The sequence below is a fragment of the Cydia pomonella genome, chromosome 24, assembly GCF_033807575.1.
Source record: "Cydia pomonella isolate Wapato2018A chromosome 24, ilCydPomo1, whole genome shotgun sequence".
Taxonomy (NCBI): domain Eukaryota; kingdom Metazoa; phylum Arthropoda; class Insecta; order Lepidoptera; family Tortricidae; genus Cydia; species Cydia pomonella.
Genome location: NC_084726.1, coordinates 12963296 through 12983684, shown reverse-complemented (window position 1 = coordinate 12983684; position 20389 = coordinate 12963296). Strand labels below are relative to the sequence as shown.

Sequence of the window (20389 nt, the reverse complement as noted above, 5' to 3'; positions counted from 1 at the left end):
ATTACCCTTTTTGCTTAACGAAATAAAACAAAGGTTATAAACACTTATTTATTATAAAAAATTTATCAAATTTATTTTTTATAATTTTTACGTAAATAAAATTATCACAGCCATTTTTGAGGCAGACTTAAGACACATTTTTTGCACCATAGGTACTTACTTTTTCTCGACTGCTTATTTGAAAACCAAAAAAGGGTAAAATGCAGCATAGATTGCATTAGTCTCTTTACAGTGATAGGATATTTTTTTTTAATGTTTCGTATCATTTTCCTTATCCTTTTTGCACCAAAATAGTTTTATTATTTCCTGAGGAAGCTTTAGTGCATCTATTCTACATCTCACCTTTTAGTAACTAAATAAATAAATAAAATAAAAATAACAATGAAGCGTCTAAACGATAAAAAAATTAAAATTAATAATATCGAAATTATTCAATTACTGACGAAATATAAATAACAAGCAGTCGAGTGTTTTTAGAATTCTTAAATAATACATATGACAATATAAAAAGATACCTTACAGCAAACCTGAGAAAACTAATAAGCGCGAGACGTAAATGTGATAATTTTTGTTCCGATGTAGCCCACAAGATGGCAGAACCTACTATGCACAAGAAAACACGGTATGTGCACGGTACGGTATTGCAAACAAGATGGCAGAAGACCCTCCAACGCGCACCCTCCCTATAAGAATGGGGCCAGTACAGCGGTGTCACGCACACGAATTCGAACCAATCGTGCAGTCTAACGCCGCAACGCGTTTGGTTGATGAGTTCGCACCACGCGCGCAATTGGTCGTAACTAGTTACGTTAGACTGCACGATTGGCTCGAATTCGAGTGACACCACTGAACTAGCGTCATTCTTAGTGCCCGTAAGGCCCGTCCTTAGATATATATGTCAATGACAGGAATGATCATATACCTACGTCGAATATGTTAAATTACACCATAATAGGTTTGTAATTTTTCAATGACTCCTATATCTATATTCGCATTTCTCTGATAAAGTAATTGCGGCCTATCTCAAGGTCAAATAGAATCTTGTCAGGTTGTATTTAATATTAATGATGTTACCAGAGATAATCTGGTTTTTAAAACCACAGAGAAATATTCTAGCTTCCACAAGAAATACGGAAGGTGGAGGTAAGGAAATAAATTTCCATGTACCAAAAAGTGTCGTCAAAAAACCATAAATAGGTGGCGCTACAATGGCTAGAATACTTGAACAAAAAAATCAAATCATAGACAGCGCACTTCACTCCGTCAATAGCGCCTAGGTTCTTGCTAGTCTAGCGCTACTCTGGAGAGATTTGGAACTATTATTTATACAGCAGCTGGACACTTTTGCAACAGTTCTACAATAAGAGATGTCACTCCTCTAAATTCCACACTCCATAATAAGAAATCTTTTCATATCGTCACGACAACGAAAATAATTAAAATAATCTCACAATCGATTCTCACTTTGACATTTCATCATAATTCTAAACGGTGTCTTACATCTGTGCAAATAATATCGATGCAAAGCTCTGACTTAATATCACAAATATAGCTTAATACTAAATACATACTTAATTATCACATTTTATACTATAGCACTTTTTCTCTAGTGATATTCATCGGTGCTAATATAATAAAGGATCTCATGCTGCTGTTCGGGACCGGGCCGTGGTATGGTACGACATTTTTTCTATAGAAAACACGATCACCAATCACCCGTCATAGAAAACGAAGTGTGCCTCGACTACGACCCGGACCTTTCTAGGAGGCCAATCAAATTAGATTTTTTCGAAGAATTCATTCCCAGCAAACCGAAAATTGTTTAAATACCTTAATTTGGTCCTAAATCTGTGTAATCCGATTTTGCTCCATCTCAGGAGGTGTGCATACATTTTTGCTAGTGGATCGAAAACGGTACGTCCGACAGAACATTTGATCTAATTATGATAATCAAAATTGATATCTGAGGATCCGAAAGGTACCTTTAATATGAATTTGTAGTTGAAGTTTGTAAAAAATGGCCGCCACTTTAAATATCTTTTTTTTAACATATATTTATGTAAAAAATCCGAAAACGCCTTTTTAATAGTGTCTGATGCATCACACATAATTATTGGCTTTGCAATTGATGGTGAGTTCCTGCTAAATCGAGTAGTTTGGTAATCTCCTACGGTTCCCAAAATTCATGCACACCTCCTTTGATGAAGAAAACTTGGATTACACGCATTTAGGGCCAAAAGTATTAGAATTATTTCCAGCTTGCTGGGAATTAAACGCTATTTTTGGATCAAATTTGGCCTATAGCGTGAGTCGGGTGACTTAATGTTTTGAATACACTTTACTTTTTACGTATATACATCAATATAACATACGTATATATAAGCACCGATGATTACCAGAAGAGGAGACTTGTGACGATACTATTCTCACTATATTGTCATGTTCATGTCTTATAGTACAAAGTAGAGTAAAACACCCATTGCCTGGCAACCAAAGTTTTTAAGAAGCTAGACATGAAAAAAGCCACGTTTAATCTCCATATAGCTCTCTTTCTCTTCTCACTTGATGATTGGGCCGTTTTTTATTTTTTTGTCCATTTAATTTTTTGCCAGATTTCGTTAAGAAATGGGTAGTTTGAAGAGTTCCTCTGGTCGGAATAAACACGAAATCCTAATTTAGAACATAAAATATGTTTGAATATTCCCACTGAGTTACGTCCCGGTCGATTTAAGTGTAGTTTAACAAACTTTATCGAAATCAGATGAAGAAAAAATTTGACGAGAAAATAAAAATCTACTTATCTCTCTTGATTGACTATGCTAATATTTTAAGGAAGGCCAGCCAGTAGGTAGGTTTTACCCATCGAACACAGAAGTAACTTTATCGCAGATAAAGCTGATAAACAAAATACCTAAATACCTAATTCTACAAGTTGAATACAAAAAAGTATGTCTTGTTATTTCTGAGTTCAACATAGCAAGTGTTAAAAACTAAAAGTTTTACCCGAATATACGAGTTATTCATAAATCAGACGTTTGAGCATAACAAAAATATCTTAAATATACATTATTCAACCAGGTCACCAACGTTTTTCAAGTCGAAAATTGCTTGGCACATTTCATTCTATAATGATGATATTCAACAAGTTGATTGAATTCCCGACTTAAAAAACATGAATGTCCAATTTTAATATATTTGATTTGCGTGAGTCTTAGTGTAAAGCCTGAGTGGACGCTCGAAGCGGAGCGTGGCGTCGGGCTCACAAGTGATGTGAGCAGCGTGTACTAAGGCCGCTCCTATACGTTTGCATTTGTTTAACATACACGCCGCACGCCCCGCCCCGCTGTACGCTCAGCTCAAGCGTCCACTCAGGCCTTACACTTACGGAAGTTTTATTTTATGCGTCAATAGTTTTCTTCCAAAAAAATTAATGTTAGTTTTTCTATTTTCGGTATAGTTGGGATTTTCTTATCGCCCGTTCCAATCATAGCACATTTATACTCGTACTTGATATACGTCATCGTTAAAGGTATCTGCATCTCGCAACGCTTTACAATACGTTAAATAGCTGATTCACTCATAGCTATAAAGGTCCGATAGTTTTTGCCGCAAAAAAACGCTCGAGCGAGGCATCTGACGTAGCGTCCACATTAAACAAATAGTAACTCTTTTATGATGTGGTTGAATTTGTTACTGATTCGTTTGTCTTCCGTAGTAATTTTGCCAGCCACAATCAGTCATGGTTCCTCATTCGGCATTTCTTCATTCCCTGGTAACAAAAACATGTCAGTACACAATTCTTATAGTATTCGGTGGTTTGACACGGTTTTTAAGTCGAAAACCTTTTTAGTCCCGGTGTCTTTTGTGCTTATTGAGTGATGCAAGGTTCTATAGTGGCCTAGGATTCAAATTGGTTGACTGTACATACAATACAAGCAAAAAAAATCATCGAAAACGTAATACAAACCGAATTCCTTTTTTTTTAATTGATCGATTTTTTTCAAATTCAGAACTGCAAAAAGGACTGTGGGATTTAGAAGGTTAAGGTGAGATATTAAACTAAATTGTTAATTTTAAAAATAATTACGATTTTATAATTATAATAATTATTTTTGAATCAAGCAATTATTTGCCACTTTTGCAATAGAGTTTTACAATATTTTTTTAAAATATGATGATAAAGTTTTTTTTTATCTTTATGTACTTTCTTGGAACTTATGGACGAAGTTCCAATTGCTTTTCGTTAAAAGAAAACATCGCGAGAAATCAGAAAACCAAACTAATCCGAACAAGGCCTAGTGTGTACTCAAATGGCAGTCACTTTCGTAAAATGCAGGTATAAGTAGCACACGTACCTATTGCATTTCGTTTTTTTTTTATAAAACTGAGTAATTGTGGGATTAGTTTCTCAAAACGGACCCCGTTCGTACGCAACCGGGGAAACGTACAATCGTACCGACACCCACCTTCCGAAGTAGACGTAGTCATAGCACCACTTCCTGGCGTTCAGGTCGGCTGAGCAGCAAGTCTTGTAGGCATCCTTGCCTTTTGTCAGCTTGGCGCAGCGCTGGCATAAGTCCACTAGCTCATCCTGGGGACAAAAAGTTAGGTACTGTATTTTTTTGTTCACACTTACATTGCTGCCTGTACTCCCCTCCACGTGCCTATAGCAACCTACTTTCCATACTTATGTTTGTGTTTATCTATCGAAAAGTTCCTTTGGCTATTCTCAGACTGCATCATCACATCAGCTCTACGTAAGTTACAGCATTTTGTTTTGCTGTCGGAAATACGGCAGTACCTACGCCAAATTTCAACTCAAACAGACACTGGAAAGTGGTTCAATTTTAAGTTACAATATTTCAAGTACACTTATTATGTATATACTATATATTGCATATATAGCTAAACTAAAAAAGTTTATTGGTTTATAACTGTTATAATCACAGGATATTATGTAATATACCTATAGAGGCATAACGAGTTATAGACAAAAAAGCAAGCAAAGAATTAATGTTAACTAGTACAACAATCAATAGAATGAAATACTTTTATTTTTATTGATACAGACATATTATGAATTCATTTACGTAAAAGTAACAACAGGTGGTCTTATCTTCAAGATCGCTACATAATAGATAAAGTACATAAAAACGTCTATTCGCACTCAAACCTTCAGAGGTATACATCAACTTTTGTTGATATAAAAACATTACCGTAGATAAATATCTAAAGCTCAAAATTAAAGTGATATTGTGCGTGATACGATAACATTTTTAGGCCACTACTGTCATTAAGTAGATAATATTTTGCGTATTTTGTATCTATTTACTCCAATAAATACACAAAAATCCTCGAAACAGAACATTATTACCTTCACAGGAAACTGTACCTTATTAAATGCCAAAAAAAAGTTCACGCAATTTTTTTACGTAGAAGAAGGGAAAACAGCGAAACATTTTCTCCTAGACTATAAACCGGTAGAAGTATACGGGAACAAATACCTAGAAATTCCTTGCTCACTAAAGGAGGTAGTTACTAGTTAGCAACCTGAAGTCACTGCTAGGTTTCGTGGAGGAGCTGGGGTGACTAGAGTAGCGCTACCTCGTATTCACGCAAAATAGACACAATGTTTGTCGATTAGCGGAAAATTCCCAGCATAACTAACAATATAATCGTTTCTTTTTTCATATGTGTGTGGTAGTCTAGGTGGTAAGTTCAAACCGCGGTACAGCAGAAAAAAAACGTTCTTAAAGAAATGCAAAAAGATGTCTTAAATTCGGTCAGGTTTCTTATCATTCACAGACAAAAGGTTAATACCTTAAGTCTCTTTTCGATACGTAAATAGCAATAATAATCTAAGTAATAAATTTACATACAAATAAACAAATGAAGCCGAAAGGTGGGTGACCGGAGTTACCAGGCTGGATATCAACTGGTATTTAGCAAGGTCTTAAGGATATCAAACGAAGATAATAACAAATTTATGACTTCAGAAGACAAAATATACAACAGTTTGCATTATTCTTTACTTTACTGTGGCAAACAAGCATACGGCCCATCTGATGATAAACGGTCACCGTAGCCTATGGACGCCTGCAATTCCAGAGGTGTTACATGCATGTTGCCGACCCTAACACTCCGCACCCTCGTGCACTGGCAACCTTACTCACCGACAGGAACACACTATGAGTAGGGTCTAGTGTTATTTAGCTGCGGTTTTCTGTAAGGTGGAGGTATTTCCCCAGTTAGGTTCTACTCTAGATCTGGAATGACATTCGCTGTGCTGTACCCTACCACACAAAACGAGATGAAATTCACGGTGCCCATACATTGAACGAAAAAAAAGTTACAAGTAGTGTTCGAACGAAAAGAACGAAAGTTAAAAGAGAGGTCTTTTGGCCGTAGTTTAAGAACATACCCGAGTCCAAGCCGGGTAGTGGCTCCTATTATTTATTATTGTTGGGATTAAACCACCTCGATTAAAATCTATATTATCCGCTTATCTGTGTACGATAAGGATCCTGAGAACCTGACTGAATTTTTAGTCTTCCTTTTGCATTATTCTCCAGAATGATTTTTTTGCTATCACCCAACACATTATGGTAGGCACTAGCCATACAGAATCTAACAAAAATAGTGGAGTACCGTTTAAGCGCATATTCGGTATAATATTGTGCTCGAATTAGGAAAAAGTAGAAGAATATTTTTTTTTACCCAAATAGTAGAATTTTTTTTCCCAGTGGGGCAGGTCGGTCGCAGCCAATCCTCCATCCCAGGACAACAATTTTTCGCGTCAAAAAAGTGTTTACTTCTTCTTTTTTCTGACCAGCACAAGATACCGAATATCTTTAACCCACAATTTTTGTCCTATAATCATAATAAATAATAATTCAGCCTATATACGTCCCACTGCTGGTCATGCGCGAGAGGGCTTGGGCCAAACCAGCCAGCCAAATGCGGGTTGAGGACTTACACATATTCCTCGCCAAGCCCCCATGAGGCCATCCTCGTGCAGTTTTAATTGCTATGCACCTATGTGCAGTGATTTGAGCACACCCTCTAGTAGGGGGCGGGCCCTGAGGTCTGGTGCCTTCAACTTTGCCCGTCATAATAACTCTCTCTAGGCTATCCGGGGAGCGGCGTGAGAGATGTCCGAAGTATTTGAGAGTTAGCTCCTGGTATATTGTTGCCAACCGGCGTTTTATGCGTAGCTCTTCCAATATGGACTTATTAGTACTCATAGCTGTTCAAGGTATCCGTAAAAGCCGGCGCCAACACCACATCTCAAACGCGTTGATACGCTTGATCAAATCTGCTCGTTTAGTCCATGCCTCACAACCATAGAGAAAGATTGGAAACACCAGAGAACGCACAAGTCTAACCTTCGTCTGTTTTAATATACCTCGATCTTTCCAGATCTTGTCTAACCGAGGCATGGCTTCCTTTGCTATTTGAATCCTCCGGATAATTTCCCCGTCACAGCTGCCGTCGCTAGATATAAGTGAGCCGAGGTAGGTGAAGGTGCTGACACAATTAAGTTGTTGTAGTTCTAAGCTTCGTGGAGGAGGTCAGTCTCAGGTCGATTCGTTTTTACAAAATTAATTTTACTCACAAATCTTTAGTACATTAAGTATATGTTCTACTCATCGGAACCAGTTATCGATATTTAAAGATCTTAGATATTTGATTTTTTAATAGACATATAACATTAGCTACGTGTGATAAAAGTTATCCCCAAATTATTTATAAACGATAGTTTATCACATCAATGCCTACCGCGTGAATGTCACGTAATGTTTATTTTTATAAGTAATCTTTATCACGGCATAGATACAGTTTGTTACTTGACATAATTCATTTTTCTAATGGTAAATTCTTACCCTCTTATTCATAAACGTCTACTAAAGTTGACAAGCCGCTAATAATCGTTTGTCCCTTTCCATCATGCCAATACGTCGGAAAAGGACTAACGATTATTAGCGGCTTGTCAACTTTATAAACGTTTATGAATAAGGGGGTTAGGTTATAGCCTGGAGAGAGTTATTATGACGGGCAAAGTTCAAGACACCAGACCTCAGGGCCCTCCCCTTACTAGATGGTGTGCCCAAATCAATTATAACTGCACGAGGCCATGCGCGTGGCGAAGAATGAAGGAACTTCAATAGAAGGACATGATGTCATGATCCTCAGCATTGAGGGACCCACTGAAGAAGAAGACGTGCGGTTGGCAAATGGCGTTGATGCCGCCGCTGTGTCAAAAAAATAAAAGATCGTGAGCCAGGAACAGATTTCCATGACCAATCGCCTCCCGGGTGAAAACTCGTATATTGGTTAGCAGCTATGTATGATGAACCCCCGTGGACGTCAGCTGCCACTCCGTTGGTAGGTTGAGGAATGGCAGCCACCGGAACACGTAAAGAAATTCAGTCATCGCCTCCCGTTTGATACTTTGTCAGATAGTTCAGAAACTATTGTTAGTTTAAAAAAATCGTCAGCCAGTTGTATAGCGGTGGAAATAACGTCAGCTAGTCTCATGGACATGTAAAAAATAAGCTCTTTACCTTTTTATGGTAGGAATAACTTTGCATGTAGCATTCCATCAGGCGTTTCAAATAAATCAGATAAACGGATTACGCAATTCACACATAACGCATACTTTGCGGACATATAGTGGTAAGGTGCGCATTATTTACATGTGAATAGCTGACGGTCTTTCCACTGCAATACAAGCGGCTGACGGTTTTTTTTTTATATATAAAAGCACCTTCAATCAATAGTTTAGAATCTAAACTATCATCTGTCAAGTATCAGCCGGGAGGCGATGACTGACGAAATATGCTCCTGGCTCGCGGTCTATACATGCACTTACGTCTGTTTTACATTGAGCGGACTCGGAGAATATGCCAGTAGCCTGGTTTCCAGGGGGTCGCGCGTTCGAATCCCGGACCAGCATCGCAAGACACATGCTTAGAAGCAGCAACGCTAGTGAGTGTTTCTGAAAAAAAATATATTTAATAATTAAGCATAAATAGTATTTTTTTAATAACTAAGATATTGATAGTTGACTGGTAGAGAATGCCTTTAGGCATTAAGCTCGTTATTGTACTTTATTTGTTATATTGTGCAATAAAGTTAAAATAAAATAAAAATTAAGAAAAACGATTAGAGCCGCTTTTTATTTTGATGCCTTTTTTTCGTCAGATTTAAATAAAATAATAATGACTTTCGATTTGAACGCACGGCTGTTTTCTCAGCTATTGCTATCGCTATCGCTTCCGTTTTTTTCGTAACTAGTAACATGCGGTGTTATCATTTTGTAATATGATAATTTACATTATTACGGCCTTGAACACTTATTGGTGCGCACGAGGCGCCTTATGGTGACGCATCGTTATGGCTCGTCTACACGATGGCCCAGCGCTGAACCAGCGAGATGGCTATGCGATGGTTGAGAGTACGCACTATGAAATGGGCCACGTGTAGATGCGTACGCACTACGCACCATGGCTAGCCTACGTTAGATGTGCAGACGAAATACCGACACCGTGGCCATCCTATCGCTATCCCGCCGCGCCGTAAGCCATCCGACTCTACTACCCTCTCTACACACTAGCCCATCTTAGTAGGCCAGTATGATGGCCCATCGTGCAGAAAATACAATAAAGAATAAAATCTAAAAATGCGGCGCTTGCTTGCTTCCCGAAACCCGTGCTTATCCCGATACTTCGCGCGTAGTGAATTTGCTTTTGCGCTAGCTTACTCGTATTCTATTAGGTCGTATGTGGCAAAACGGTTTTTACCGTTTAAAGTAAAAAAAAACAAGAATTAACTGAAAAATCACAATTACAGAATTGAAGTGTTTAGACTAATTTACATGAAAAAATTAGAGGTTTGAATCGGTCCCATTTGCCTGTACAATAAACTGATTTTTTTAAAAGAAGCATTATCTCTGCTTTAAAAGCTAACCAGTCGTGTAACGGCAACTACAAAAATGAAGTCGATGACTGACGACCTGACGCCAAAATTTATAATAAATAAATATTATAGGACATTATTACACAAATTGACTAAGTCCCACAGTAAGCTCAATAAGGCTTGTGTTGAGGGTACTTAGACAACGATATATATAATATATAAATATCTATAAATACTTAAATACATAGAAAACACCCATGACTCAGGAACAAATATCCATGCTCATCACACAAATACATGCCCTTACCAGGATTTGAACCCGGGACCATCAGCTTCGTAGGCAGGGTCACTAGGCCAAACCGGTCGTAAAATAATGCGTCGTCTTATTATCAAAATTTTATATCTGATCTGAACTGGACCGCTAGTTCAACGATAGTTGTATATATTTACTCTTTCAACAGATTAACCTGGTTAAATCTATGCGTTTAGATCAATATTGATTGATTAACACGCGACCTTTAACATCAATAACAATGTGCCCTAATTCCTGAGATTATCATCTGTATCAATAAAATATATAATATCTACGCTTATTGAATAAATAATTACTTATAAATAGATATGGATTGACCCCGTTTCTTGTTGTCACTCAAGATCATTAATCGTGTTGATCGCAATGTATTATAAACAGAATAAAACGGAAAAAATACAGTAGTGGAAAATGTAGGCCCTCGCAACTGCTTTAAGTCGATGCATTTACTAATATTGCTGAAAATGAGTTCACTTGAACTTCAACTTCAACATTTATTCAGTAAATAGGCCACAAGGACACTTTAACAGGTCAACATGGAATTTACATACAAGCCAAAAAAGCACAAATTATAAAATAATGCAAACTAAAGTATTATTATTACTTAGAGATGTACAAAGTATCTTAATATCGAAGAACAAGAAAACTAAAATAATTATATTATAGTAAAACACAAACAGATACAAAAAATAATCTAAAATTATTTAGAGGTGTAAATGTATCTAAGTGTCAGAACTAAATGATTATATAGTTTATCAAATTATCCTTAGAGATGTATAGGGTCTCCAAGTGTCAAAATTCTGTATAATTGAAACATTCATTAAGATAAAAGAAACATCCGAGAATCGAATGACGTGTCTCACTGCAATAAAACTCAAAAATAAAATGTACCAGTCCCCACAAACAGCACCCGTTCACGAGTATGACGCGTGGCTCAGCCATCGCCTCCCTCAACCTTCATTCGGGAAAATGGCGACCCGATCAACGTTTTTATATTTTACAAAGAATAAGGTCCGACTGAGTATGGTAACCAGTGTCATAACCGGTCATGGACTATTTAACAAACATCTTTTCATAACAGGTGTCACAGACAGTCCCCTATGCCGAGGATGCATGGAGACAGAAGAAACAGCCTCTCACGTGGTGCTGGAATGCAGCGGAGTGGCCCCATACAGGGCAAAACATCTCGGATCCCCGAGAGACCTCCCTGAGGTCCTACTCAACATCAAAGGTTTGATAGGATTCCTCGAGGAGTTGGGCTGGCAAGAGTAGCCAACCCTCCACCCCCCCTTGTCACGCAAAATAGGCGCCAGTCGTCGAGTTGCGGAAAATCGCCCGTACTACAATACAATACAAGAACTGCATTTAAGTTAGTACGAGAGGGTACGAGATGGTGACGAACACAAAAGATGGCTTACGATATAGTCAACTCCAAATCCTGTTGCATTACGAGTATATAGCATGCGGGACCGCAATCCCTCGCTCCTAATCCCGCAGCAAGCGGGATTGAAAAAAGGCGCGGGATTCCGAAATACCGAGATCTCGATATACCAGAATTGAACGCTATTGAATAGTAAGTCTAATACCCACAAGCCTTACTGAGCTTACTATGCTCTAAGTTGATCTGTGTAATATTGTCGTATAATTAACATTAACCAGAAACCTACGGCGTGCGAGTGCAACTCGCACTTGGCCGCAGTTTTTATCTTACATCCGTCTGGTCTGTTATCTTTTACGATACCTAGTCTGCAAATCTCTTATGCATGAATTATTTCATAATAATATAATAAATCTGCCTATATATGTATGTCCCACTACTGGACACAGGCCTCTGCTCATGCGCGAGAGAGCTAGGGCTATACCTAGTCCCCACGCTACATATACACCTTGTAACATGGCAAACCTGCATGGTGCAGTCAACGCGCGCACTGGCCGGTAATAAAAAAAATGCCCTTTTCGCTCGTCTTTTGCTTTTCTTCGGGGGAAATTTTCTCGACAATTTGAAGGCGAAGCGCACGACTCAAATAACATTTATCTAATGTTCTATATTATTATTTAAAACAGATTTCTTACTTAATGGCTGCCCCTAACGCAGCCTTTTCTTCTCGTTTAAAATTGAAGACTACTTATTTTCTTGACAATCGCTGCTGAAGTTTTCATCAGCTTGCGCCTGGTGGGCCCGCGTAGCCCTCAGTAGCACCTGCTGCCGGGATTCATCGTTAGGCTCGATGAAAATTCAAGAACGTTAAGGCCAGTGACGATATTTTATTGTTTTAGAGTAGACTCGCGTACTGACGAATATTAGTTTATTTTATTGTATACAGGGTGATTTCTGAGTCGTGATCCAGAACCACTTTTTCAGAATCTATAAATTATTTACATTATCATACGGTAGTATTTGATTGAAAGATAATTAGTTTGATTTTTATTATTTTTGAAGTAAAATTAATCTTATACGAAGTAATCATGGTCACCCTATGACTGTTGACATACGCTGTATGGAAAGCGACAAGACGTCACATTGAGTAGGGTGACCAAACTGTATGCAAACATGTTTTTTTCTACTTGTCATCTGAAAAATAATCATAATTATTGGTGATAATAAATAATGAGCAACATCAATAGACTCATCTTTGAATTCTGTGTGATGTCTTGTTCTCTTGCTCCACGACCCCGAAATCACCCTGTATATTTTTACTATTATATTTTTACTATAAGCTTTAGTTAGCCGGCTACATAAACAACCTTTGAAGGTGGGACGGTTTCCTCAGGATGTTTTTCTTTACCAAAAAGCCAATATCAAATGCCATACCGTACATAAGTTTTGAAAAACTCATGGGTATGAGCCAGAATTTGAATCCACGACCTCCGGATTGAAAGTCGGACGTTAGGTCCACTCAGCCACCACCGCTTCGGCTGCGTTCGGCTCAGCATTGCTCCGAGCAATTATTAGTGTTGGCACACTTGAATTTTGACAACCCTAAATGGCCGAAAGGGATAGTGCCATACATTAGGAAGAGATGGCATAATTCGTCCATGAATCGCTGTCAAACTTCGGTTTTGTAGGAAGTTTCTTTTCTGTACAGTAGTATTATTGTGCTTAGGGCTTGAAGTTTAATGCCGAGCATGGTGCACTCCACGCTACTTGCATATTTAAATAAGTAAGATAAGTAATTATCAATTGAGTAAGATAAGTAAAACTCGTGCAAGGTGAATAAATAAATATTTATGGCCTTGTGTCCTTCGGACTGATTTGTGTTTTATCATAATAATATAGTAGATACACCGGAAGTGTTAATCTACGACTGATTGGCCTTATCTCTCTGACCAATTAGCGATTAAATTAATTAGAGTATAATCGACGGGTGATATAAGACATTAAATCATAGTCGATTTTATGTTTAAAGCCCTCATTAGGCATCTAACATTGTCTAATATGTAGAGCAAAAATTGTTAAGAACGGGCTAAGGCTAAAATTGAATAAATAAATAAATAAATAATACATATTTAGGGACAATCATACATAGATTGACCTAGCCCCAAACTAAGCAAAGCTTGTACTATGGGTACCAGGCGACAATATACATACGTATATAGATAAATACATACTAAAACACCCATGACTCAGGACACAAAATCTGTGTTCATCACGCAAATAAATGTCCTTACCGGGATTCGAACCAGAGACCATGGGCTTCATAGGCAGGGTCACTATCACTATCCACTTTTTTATATACTACGTCGGTAGCAAACAAGCATACGGCCCGCCTGATGGTAAGCAGCCTCTGTAGCCTATGTATGCCTGCAACTCCAGAGGAGTTACATGCGCGTAGCCCCCCCTCCCCCCCCCCCCCCCCCTCTCCTTGAGCTCTGGCAACCTTACTTACCGACACGAACACAACACTATAAGTAGGGTCTAGTGTTATTTGGCTGCAGTTTTCTGTAAGGTGGGTGGAGGTACTTCCCCAGTTGGGCTCTAGATCTGGAATGACATCCACTAGCTGTGCCACAAAGCCACTATAAAGGCACTAGGCCAGACCGGTCGTCAAATTCTGGTTTTATATTGATTTTCTACACGTTTTAATCAAAGACAAATGCGTTAAATAGCTAGTGATATAGACGAGGGATCTCATGAGCAAAATTTCAAACAGTGCGATGAACATTTCTTCTCACGCAAGTTTCGCCCCGCGCCATTGACATATCTATGTCTTACTTCTCAGAGGGGGCGTATGCCTAATAACTTATTGTTAAAGCTACGACCTCGTAATCTAAAATAACTCAGGTAAGTTAATAGGTATACGATAGTAAGTTCATTGAAGATAAACTACCTATTTTTGCACCGATTTGCAAAAGCTGTTTACAAGAATATGGTAAACAAGGTTACTTGAACACCTTTATAATTGGCTTTCTCCGTCTATTTATTATAGCAATTACTGAGATAATATAGTATATTACGTTGATTCCGGACTTTGCACGTCTAATGGATTGATGGTTCTCTATTCTAGCGATTATGCGAAAAATTCACGACGCTGATGGGTCGCGTAAAGGACTCACGTTAGAACGGCCCCGGTCCGGGCGGAGGCAAACGTCACGCGTCACTTCGTTTTCTAGAAAGCATGACGTGATCACCGATCGGTTGACCTGGCCCTGACCCGGGCCGCCCAAGCGTGAGTCATCCGTAAAGGAAAGTAGAGACAGAATTCTGTGGTATTGAATGGAGCAGATCAGAACCACATACTTTGACTTATGTCATGTAGGTACTAAGCCTACGTAAAAATGTAATTAAAATATACTTATACTAACCAACATAGCTTTTATGTTAATGTAACTATAACCGTCCCTTATCTACATCAAAATTTTATAATAGCTCTTTTACCTTCCGGGCTGTTCGGTTATGGAATGCTTTGCCAGTAGAATTAAGATTAGCTAAATCTCTCCCCATTTTCAAAAATCAGCTGAAACTATACTTTTTATCTCTACCTTAAATTGCCATTTTATATATTGTATATGTGTAAATATAAATATTATATATATATATATATATATATATATATATATATATTATTACATTATATTGTATATTTATTAGTACTTATATTAGGTATTGTTTTAATACTTATATAAATAGTATGTGTGTTTGTGTTTAATAGTCTCCATATTTAGCTCCTTGCACTACCTGTTGACTTTTGTATGAGTTCTAAATTTCCTGCTACCTAAAGGTTGTCTGGAAGAGATCGCTTTTTAGCAATAAGACCGCCTGTTGTCATCTGGTTCTATTTTCCTTTAAAATTCATTTGTAGTTTTACATGTATGTAAAATGTATAACTGTTGGTGCAATAAAGAATATTTACTTACTTACTTACCGTGTATGGACATCTGAAATAAAAATATACTTAATTTGATATATTTAATGAGCACAGTTAAACTGTGAAATGTCCATGAATTTTCGTCTGCCACTGGTATTTCCGAAGCGATATAACCCTCAAACCTTCAAGAATAGTAGATTGTTAACCAAGGGATGAAAGACACCCATTTCTATCCAGGAAGTCTCACTGCGTTCGAGCGCCAATAGTTCGAGACTGAAATGGTGCTTATTATCCGAGCTAAACACTCTACTTTTCATTTCGAATACGAGCAAATACAATTTTCAATTAACAATTTAGGTAAAAATATAATTATTTATGGATTGGAGAGTAATTTATCAGAATGTAAATGTACAATAAATCCATTTAAACCCAAAATTTTAATTGCTTATCGTACAAAAAAAAGGTATTTAGAAAGTACAGTGCAGTAGAGCAGAAACGTATCATTTTCTGCACACTTTTGAGAACAACAAAGACCCACTTTCAGAGCATGAGAAATGAAAAAGAGCATTTTAAGAATAAGAATAAGAATATTTATTGTCCCACACATACAGGATTACAAACACGATAGAAGACACAAAAACAAACAAGTAGACACGTTGAATAGGAGAGCAGCAACAATTAAATTAACATAATTCTAATTAATTTTACGCCTATCCAAATGATGTAAACGATAGTGTGACAAAAGGCATGGACTCAGCATTTGCTGTGTTACAGACTGGCTGTCACAGCGTTGGTTTTCAGTTTGCCCCTAATTTTCGCATCTTAAAGGCTGGCAACGCCCTAACAACCCTTCTGGTGTTGCAGGTGTCCATTGCCGACGCTTATTCGTCTGTTCGTTTGCCTCCTATATCATATGAAAGTGCTAAAATGTTACTACAATGTTGCGGTTTTTATCCACGACATAAACCAACCAGCAGTGGTATCATGGTCGCATTTTTATCACTTGTCATGTCATGCGTCACTTTCGCACTTAAATACTTGTTAGAACGTGACAGACATGGTGACAAATCATAAAGAGCATACCCATCTTAGCCCTACTGTTACACAAGAAGCCGACATGGCATTTCCAATCCGCCAATGCGGAGTATAGATAGATAGATCTCTTTATTGGCACACCTCAGTAAAAATATATAAGAAAAGAAACGATTGATTGAATTCAATATGTTCTTTTCTATATTTTTTTATATATATTTAGGTGACGATTGTCAGTTTTCACGGTCCTCAAGATTATACTGTGAGTATTTTTAATATAATAACAAACATAAACGGAACGCAAGTTTTAGTGATATGAAATGATTCTGCAAGAAAATTTTACAGTACATATGGTGCTACAATACAAATACAAATAATTTATTAATAACATAACATAGTTACAGGTCAGCTACCATTGTTGGTATTATACATACTTAATTCATGATTTAAACATTATTACGCGTAAGGCAAAGTATACAACACTTACTTATGATTTATATTAGAATAGGTAGGTTAAGGAACTCTTCAAAGCTATAAAATAAGTGAGTCATGAGCCACATTTTTAATTTTTTCTTAAAAGCTGCGGTGGTAGCTGCTATTCGAATAGTGTCGGGCAAGCGATTGTAGACGCATGGTCCCAAAATATGGATCAATTTCGCTGATTTGGCGAGTCGGTGTGATTCGACTACCAGCCTATTTTTATGTTTGTTACTGCGAAGTCTGTACTTGTCGTTAATACCTTTACATTTGAACCTGGCTTTACCGCACTAGTGCGCAAATTCGCATATTACGTTAATGTGTCAAACATTTAAAGGGCCATATGTACTGTAAAACGCTGTACGATACATGTGCGAATAGACAATTCGCAACTCTTGTCGATTTAAAATAATTTAATTTAATTTATCGCCACACGTTTCGAATTTCCTATTTTTCGCACTTGTATCGTAATGTATTATTACCTAACTCTTAACCACAACAACATTTTTTTTTCAATCCTGTCAACTTTAACCTATTCAGGTTTTTGTTAGAATTTGCTGTTGCAAAATAGTCTAGTTTAACAGAGGGTGAGTAAGTTTACCAGAGCTCAACAAGGGTGCGGAGAGTTAGGGTCGGCAACATTCATATAACTGCTCTGGATTTGCTAACGTATATAGGCTACGGAGACTGCTTACCATCAGGCGGGCCGTATGCTTGTTTGCCACAGACGTAGTATAAAAGTCTAGTTTCCATGTGAGTTCTTGACATTAGCTTTTTATAAAAACGTGTAAAATTCAATATAGGGACTATAATTGGAAGCCCCTCTCAAGTCCGCACTTTTATTTACGTACCGTGGACGGATGCGTATGTTGTGCCAAATTTAATGTAGGTTTTGTCCTCGTTTTCAAATACTTGCAGTTATTTTACTACGCCGTTATCATTTATCGTTAGATTTTGTTTAACTATGACCATGTTTAAGTATTAAACTATTTGAGTTTAGCTGGAATATGCGTGGAATTGACTTGTTAGATAAATATGGCTACGTTCCTTCGTTGAATGGTGATGCCTATTCTTTGGCTTAGGAATGAGCCAGCCACCACACCAGTCACCTTTCCGTAGGGGAATGGAGGAGTTTTCGTAGGAGGGGGTATTTTGATAAATATTACTTATGTATTCTGTAACATCTGTTTATAAGACTCAGCTTAACAGTCCCGACACGAAACACTTATTTCATATAATTTCATTTTGATGCTTGGAGATCCTTTACATCTCCAAATCTTATTATACTATCCGCAAAACTATCTGGCCGGTCAGGTCATAATGCCATCTCTTTCACTCTTGGTTGGTCTTAACAAGGGTAAAGGAGATAGCATTATGATCTCAGTGGCCAGTTAGTTTTGCGGCAAGTATGGTATTATTATTTACTATAACTTTGGGGACCTTTTACATCTCCTTTTTTATTTCATATTTGCCGTTATATTTATAAAAGTTGCTATGTTTTTTTCATGTCACTATAGATGTCGTATTGACTTGTCTTGCCTTTCAGGCCTACTTGCATAATCTCTCTCATTGTCTCTCTTCCTCATTGGGTCAGCTTTCTGTGTCTTTTGCTTCCACTTCGCCCTATCATTGACGTCGTTTTCGGATACATTGCACTCAATCATATCTTTCAGCGTAGTGGGTGGAAGGACGTATCCTTCCATCTTGTCTTCGGTTTACATCTGCCTCTTTTACCGGGGATGAAAAATCGTAGTGCCAAATTTCCAACGTAGTCTGGTCGTCATTTTTCTATTTATTTTTACAATTAACAATCTCATACTACTAACATGTACGTAGTACATGACCCATATGGAAATGGCTTGTATTGAAGTTATAACTAAATATTCTTGGTGCGACACATAATGATATTAATCTTAAATGAAAACACGTTATAGGTATATGACTGAAATTATCTCTGTTATGTTCTAAACGTTTTCTTTTTGATGATACCAGAGTCATTTTTCAAATAATTAAATACTACCAAAACTTATATTTATAACAAATAAGTTAAAACTTAGTTAAATAATAAGAAAAAAACTAAAAATTGTATGCAAGCCTTGTGTATATTTTTTTATCAACGCTCATAAACTAGATTTAGCCATGAATTCTGCGCCTTAAACTATACCTTAACATCCGTATTTATTTAAAAAAAAACCCAAACAAATAAGAGTTCAACAACCGATCACAAAACAAAATAAACTCACCAACAGACAAAACACTAACGCGACCATTTTCACTATTTCACTAAAATTCTTTTCTTAAAAGTCAACGGAACTTTTTCTAACCGACCTCCGTTCGTTCGATCCCGCGTTTTGATACCGTTTGGTGGCAATAATGTAAAGCTGGGGTATTAATGATATAACCAGGGATAGTGTTCCAACTGCCATACATCTGGACCAGTAAAGATAAGAGCTGTGATTACGTCTAACGGTTGCTAGTATAGAGGTCTTGTTATACTGGTGGTTCAGCTGGTTGTTATCGTACACCTATTCGGCGCATGCTCTTGTAGTGATAAAGATAAGGAAAGTGGCGTGTAATTGTGTTTCGTGATGTAAGGTTTATTATTGAGATTTGGTCATCTATACCGGGAAATAGTTTTTTACATAATGAGCAAAAGAGGCTGTCCGGGCAGTCTGACTGTGCGAATACTTCCTATTGGGCAGGCTCAGTAGAATACAAATTCACTTGCGTGCACGCATGTAGCGCAAGCATCTGTTTAACAAGGTTCTATGATAGCTCATGATAGTTCTCAATACCTATACCTAAATATATTTATGTATGTATGTATATTTCCTGCTACCTAAAGGTTGTCTGGAAGAGATCGCTTTTTAGCGATAACACCGCCTGTTGTTACCTGGTTCTATTTTCCTTTAAAATTCATTTGTAGTTTTACATGTATGTAAAATGTATAATTGTTGGTGCAATAAAGAATATTTACTTACTTACTTATATTTATATATTCTGTGAATATTATTTATGTATGTCTAATATGTCAGTTTTGTGATGAAATCTATTTAATTTTACTCTAACTGTATGACCCTGAACCAACCCAATCTTTTGGTTTAGTCCGTGGTTGACTTGTAGAGAATGCTTTCTGGCATTTTTCGTTCATGTATTGGCCAATAAAATGTATAAATAAATAAATAAGGGGCTTTTCGTCAGTTTTTATTACGAGCGCTAGTGAATCCATGCTTGCTATGAAGGGCACTTTTCTGATTAAATTAATTTCAAATTGTTGACGCCCCATACATATTCGTCTCTATCAACCCTTCAGGTGGAAGCGTGGTTGAACGGTAGAACAAGTGGC

At 37.3% G+C, this 20389-nt stretch overlaps 1 protein-coding gene across 1 annotated transcript; it reads right to left on the bottom strand.

Moving 5' to 3' along the window:
* Positions 1-34: 34 nt before the first annotated feature.
* LOC133531156 (uncharacterized) lies at positions 35-19777 on the bottom strand. The gene is made up of 4 exons (XM_061869293.1): positions 19287-19777; positions 8873-8998; positions 4467-4591; positions 35-3769 (listed from the first exon to the last, which is right to left on the bottom strand). Exons 1-4 carry the CDS (start codon positions 19311-19313, stop codon positions 3763-3765), a joined length of 285 nt encoding a protein of 94 aa, XP_061725277.1. The 5' UTR covers positions 19314-19777; the 3' UTR covers positions 35-3762.
* Between the last annotated feature and the right edge of the window lie 612 nt (positions 19778-20389).

Bases quoted from the DNA above. Each gene is read 5' to 3' on its own strand.
- LOC133531156 (XM_061869293.1), bottom strand. From the start codon at position 19,313: ATGGTCGCGTTAGTGTTTTGTCTGTTG. The intron at 8,999-19,286 runs GTGAGTTTATTT...ATTTTTTTTCAG, and splicing joins CGTTAGTGTTTTGTCTGTTG to AAACACTCACTAGCGTTGCT. The intron at 4,592-8,872 runs GTAAGTGCATGT...TTTTGTCCCCAG, and splicing joins CCGCTCAATGTAAAACAGAC to GATGAGCTAGTGGACTTATG.